We start from the raw sequence: 5,434 nt of genomic DNA on the forward strand, positions 1-5,434 counted from the left end.
AATTTGAACATCAAGCATCATAACATCTTATAACTAACACCTAGTACGTTTTCTTTCACAAATTGTAATGGCAAACACATATCAGTACGTTAAAATATCATTTAAAAGTTTATACCACGTCTGTTTCAAATACTCCATATAATTTAGCACACTAAACTAGGCTTTATTACGATGTTTGTACTTCATATGTTGTAGCTAACGGTTAGCTCGCTAAGTTATGTATTTTCTTACCTTGATAGCTGTGGATGCATTCTTCATGGAAGAACTTTGATCTTTTCTCAAGCGTATTTGTTTGTGATTTTGCTGCCGTGATTTCCTCCGCATCAGCGAAAGTTAAGGCTGACAAATTAAGTAAAGATGTTGAAAACACGGACATTTTTCCCGAGTGTAGTTGCGTAGACTCACGAAAGCAGGAAGTGACCCAGCACCAGGAGTTGCTACTTCTTGTTGTCGTGAAAAAGGTCTATTGGTGAGCTACCCCCCCACACACTCTGACCTGAGGCCTGGAGGTGCACCGGTTTCCCTTTTTGGGGCGAGGTCTCCTGATGCACTCGTTTTCATCAAGGCTTTTGAATCTCTTGGTCTGACCCCTCTCCTCAGGCCTGGTTGCCATGGGAGACCCGCACAGGGCCCGGGTCCCCAGAACATTCAATTAAAAATACTTTGTTAATCCCAGAGGTAAATTAAATGTTGTAATTCATCATCCTGGATCATTAAAGAGTTGTTCTAGATGCTGATGGCCGTGGGCAGGGAGGATCTCTTGTAGTGATCTGTCTTACAGCAGATCTGAAGAAGCCTCTGACTGAAGACACTTTGTTGTATGACACTCTGTTGTTGTATGACAGTCTGATGAAGAGGATGCTGAGGGTTGTCTATAATGTTCTCCATTTATTTCATTCAAAACAGAGTTCCCCCAGGATCATGGGGGTACAGAACCCCTCTACCACACCAGGTTGGTGATTCTGCAGAGGGTTCATGCAAAATTAACACAACAATCCCATGTTTCTGGATGTAACAACAAAAAATATAAATAGAACAATTATTTCTATTTTCCAACACAACTCACCACAAAGATGTGAAAACAGCCGAGCTCTGTTTGAATTAGTCTGACTTTACACTTTCAGATGGTTATTGTGACCTTTGTGTTTGTAGAAACAATACATATCTTTGATAATCCTCTTGTTGCGTGATGAGATTAACAGCTCTTACAGTTTGAACTGTCAGATTAAAATTTACTGTCAGCACAAAAAACGCATTCACACAACTTTCTCCATCGAGTGAAGTGTTTTAAACGTGCTGGAGGAGAAACGATGAGCCAGAGTGACGCCACCTTCAATCTAAGAAAGCTCATCACAGATTAGAGGTTCAGACTTTTGTACATGTTAGGACGTGCTTGTAATAATTGCCATCCAAAGGCAAAGCACGTTTTAGTATCGCTGAAGGCCCTCTTGGTGTCACGCCTCATGATGATTTGATTCTGCGTCAAACAAGAACTGATAAAACGACGGGCTGCAGCAGAAAACCGTATAAAAGAGAAGGAAGCTCTAAAACAAGAATATAATGTGAAGTTCTGATAATCCAGAGTGATTATCGGCTACTTGTTGAGCAGAGCAATCTGTTGTAACTGTTCAGTTCAAAGAATCCGAACAGCTGTAAGAGTCTGTACACGAGCTTGTAAGTTATGGTTTAAATCTTGAACAAAACTTAAGATGAAGAAAAACCTTTTTTAGAAGACGAGGAGAAAGAATGGCTCTTTTATGTATAAATTTCTCATTTTGGTTTTCATCATTTCTGGCTGCGTTCACTCATTTACATAAACAGGACTGAACAGATGTTGCAGATGTGGCACGCACAGTTCAGCTGTTTGAACTTTGAAGCAGTTCATAAAGACTGAAAGTGTAAATGAAGGCCGCAGCCTCAAGGGGAACGTGCAGGTGTTTGTTTAAAAATGTTTTTCAGCTGAGACCAAACGTAACACAAGCAATGAATCTGTCAAGTGGCAGTAAATACGAATGTTGTAGTTAGGACAAAGATACATCTGGTTAATTTTGCTACTTGTACATCTTTTAACTGTTAATCCAAATACAAATGTGTCACACAAAATGTATTATATATGTTTTAAAGGTTACATTTTTCCCCGCCGTGTTTAAGAACATTTAATACTTGGCCACTGAAGCAACTCGTTTTATTGCTAAACATGGAAGGTCGTTATAATGACGCTCATGAGGTTTAACCCACATGCAGCATCTTTTTGCTGTAAAACATCAGTGGAACAAATGGGGGTACAGTAGTCCCTCTCTACTTCGTGGTTTGTTTATTGCAGACTCGCTCTATCGCAGCTTTTCAAAATAAGATTGGACATGACACACAGTTGGCTGATGGATGGATGAGTCGCACGATCGGCATAGAATTTTTATTTAAAATAAATTATTTTACATTATTTAGCACCTCCTGCATCTTTGTGCAGCGCACACTGCAGGAGAAACATTCTGCTGCAGCTGATCAGCTGTTCTCTGTGCAGAGCAGAAAAGTGGGCGTGGCCAAGAGTGCTTGCAGGTGACTGAAAGCAGTGGGCCTGTGATCGGAGGATCGCCGGTCAACTCCCAGGACCAACATCAAAATGTGGGTGGAAAAGGTGAAGCACCCACACCTGCCTCCACCCTCATTTGCCCCACTCTGGGCCCATGAGCAAGGCGCTAACCCCTTATGGGGCACCTTATGCCACTTTTGCACGGCCCCTAATCAGCCCCAACTCTGCTCAGCCTTACTCAGCCTGGCTCAGCTCAGCCTGGATTTGCACCTGCACTTTAGGACCCATTCTGGAGGCGTGTCCAGAATCCAAGTCCTGCTAATGAGAGCAGTCTGCTCCTCAGATAAATAATATAAAATTATTTTTATATATGAATTTTTCTGTTCAGTGCCCTGAGACATCTTCTGTTGTGACTTGGTGCTGTATAAATAAACTGAACTGAATTTAATCTGATGAACCAGATTCTACAAAAACATTTATATTTAAATCTAAAAAAGTTAAATCTGGTCCTCTGGCTGAGTGATACTAGCAATAACAACCCTCGGTGAACAGTAAACAGCCATCAGTGTGCTAATGATCCATCGTTAGGCTGATGGTCCTTCTTGAGCATGTGATCAGCTGGTTTTGGTTGTCAGCAGCAAACTGGTTGATCCACTCTGAGAAGGTGCTATTTATAAGACTGAGCTGAATACAGCTCATCAGACTGAGGAAGTCTTTCGGATGAGAGACGAAACGTTTCTACATTTTTTTTTTTGTTTGTTTTGTTTTGCTTTTTTTTTTTTTGAATGTCCAGGGGACCAGATTTAACTTTTTTAGACATGACTAACATAATGACCTCAGGTTAGACTTTTTCTTCTCGTCTTCTGAAGTCTTATCCTTTTTTTTTATTTTATGACAAAGCTATTGTCAACTATGCTATTAGTGCTGAGCATATTTTTAGTTGATGTTTTTCTTAGTTCATATCTTAGATCTTATTACTGTTTTTCTTTTACATTTTATTGTTGGATGTAACTGGGACCCTGTGTGCACAATTTCGTTCCACCACATGTACCCCATGTGGTGGAAATGACAAATAAAGAAACTCTGACTCTCTGAACTGCATAAGGTACAGAACAAAAATTTTGAGCAGAATATTAATAAAGACGTTTCAGTTCTTATGTATTATTACTCTTAATAATGAAATAATAATGTAGAATTTTGCTGATCCAACTTTGGATTTTAAATCAATTTTTCTTCATCTGTTTTCAAACAGCTCTGTGTTCCTAGCTAGCCTCCTTGGAGGCAAGTCCCGATGCCATGGCCTCCCCAGTGCCTCGCTCTGCCAGTGGAGGCCGAGACGGGATCTACCGCAAGGAGCATGGTCCCTCCCCACCTCACTTGCGACACATTCGCTCCCTGCCTGACGTCTGCCCAAAAGAGCCAACCGGTAGGAAAACTATCACGTTCTAGTTGTATTAAAATCACAGACCTCTAGAGTGTAATGACAGAAGTAAGCTCAATATCAGCTAGAGCCCGACTGATAGGAAAATTTTGGCTATTGCTGATAACCAATATATTGGTTAAATATTTTAGAGCTTTCTCCACCTCCAATAGTCTCAGTAAATGGCTACTTTTAAACCTGTTTTAACACTTGACGTCTTGAAACAGTCTTCCTAACATGCGTTCACTTTTTCTATCCACTATTCACCATAAAATTAACAAGTGTGTTACAAAAATATAAATTAAACAAAGAAACCCCTTCCCTGTTCATTGTTTAAACAGTCACATATGGTGAAGGTCTAATTAGTATTGGCCACAGCAGAGTTTATTTTTCTTTGCAGAGAAGTAAAGATTTCAGACAAACAATGACGACAAAGATAAAGTTACTTACACTGTTATGTTTTACCTTCACATTAGATTTATTGTTCTGGATAAAGTTTTACAAGACAATAGCCTATGCTAGGTTTTCTAAACATTAGCTTGCTAACTTGAGAGGCACGTAGCTAATGACAAGCGAGTTGGAGGACTGAAGGTACCGTAATATATTATTATTAATTTATTTTACAGATCAGATGCAATAAACTCACCATGCTCTGTTCAGCAAAATACACAGTATTACTCACTGCTTCTGCTGTGCTGAATGTGAAACAAAGTGAACGGCCATGACTTGAAAGTAGTCAGCATGCACCTCTGCTGGTTACATTGTACAATTACGCTTTTTGCAAGGAAGGACAGCTCATTCCCAGTGTTTCCATCAACGCATTATGGGCCAGTTATCACAGATACCAATAGGCTCCCAAACGCCTATATCGGCCCTACTGATATATCGTTCGAGCTCTAATATCAACCATTTTTTGTCCCTTTGAGCCACAAAGTTTGTAGGTAGCTCCAATCTGTTTCCTTGTGGTCCTGCAGGTGAGGGGCGGGGCCTGTGCAATGGTCCGTCTGTGTTGGCAGAGCATGATCGGTGGACGGTGTACAGTTCGAAGGTCAACCTCCCCGCTGCACTAAATGACCCGCGACTCGCCAAACGGGAGTCTGACTTTTTCACCAAAACATGGGGGCTGGACTTCACAGAGGCAGAGGTGATGCCCTCCTTCTACCTCCCCAACATCACCAGGGAACACTTCGGGCCGTACATGCAGGAGATGAGTCAGGTAACAGCCCTGTTGAACCATTCACTGCTTTCCTTCCCTGAACATTGTCTGAATGTTTTTGACCTTTTGACTTCGTTAGACCAGACAATACCGATTAACAACAGCTTACTCCAAAGTGGAACAAACCAGTTTGTTGGTGCTAAGATGGTCTCTTTGTCACGCCCCCTCCTCCATTGACGGCCCTCTTCCTTGTCGACAGTCATGTCAAACTGTTTGAAAACAACAAAGTCCATGCTCAATAATCCAGGTATACAATCCAACATTTTTC

The 5,434-nt window shown here is 41.1% G+C and overlaps 1 protein-coding gene across 1 annotated transcript; it reads left to right on the forward strand.

Moving 5' to 3' along the window:
• Positions 1–3,816: 3,816 nt before the first annotated feature.
• LOC119423203 (vacuolar protein sorting-associated protein 54) lies at positions 3,817–5,166 on the forward strand (the record flags this gene model as incomplete). The annotated part of the gene is given in 2 exon segments (XM_037690609.1): positions 3,817–3,956; positions 4,925–5,166. Coding segments are annotated over 2 exon segments (372 nt in total), but the record flags the coding sequence as incomplete, so codon positions are not given.
• Positions 5,167–5,434: the final 268 nt, after the last annotated feature.

The sequence above is a fragment of the Nematolebias whitei genome, chromosome 16 (genome assembly GCF_014905685.2).
Source record: "Nematolebias whitei isolate Nwh7 chromosome 16, NemWhi1, whole genome shotgun sequence".
Classification (NCBI taxonomy): Eukaryota; Metazoa; Chordata; class Actinopteri; order Cyprinodontiformes; family Rivulidae; genus Nematolebias; species Nematolebias whitei.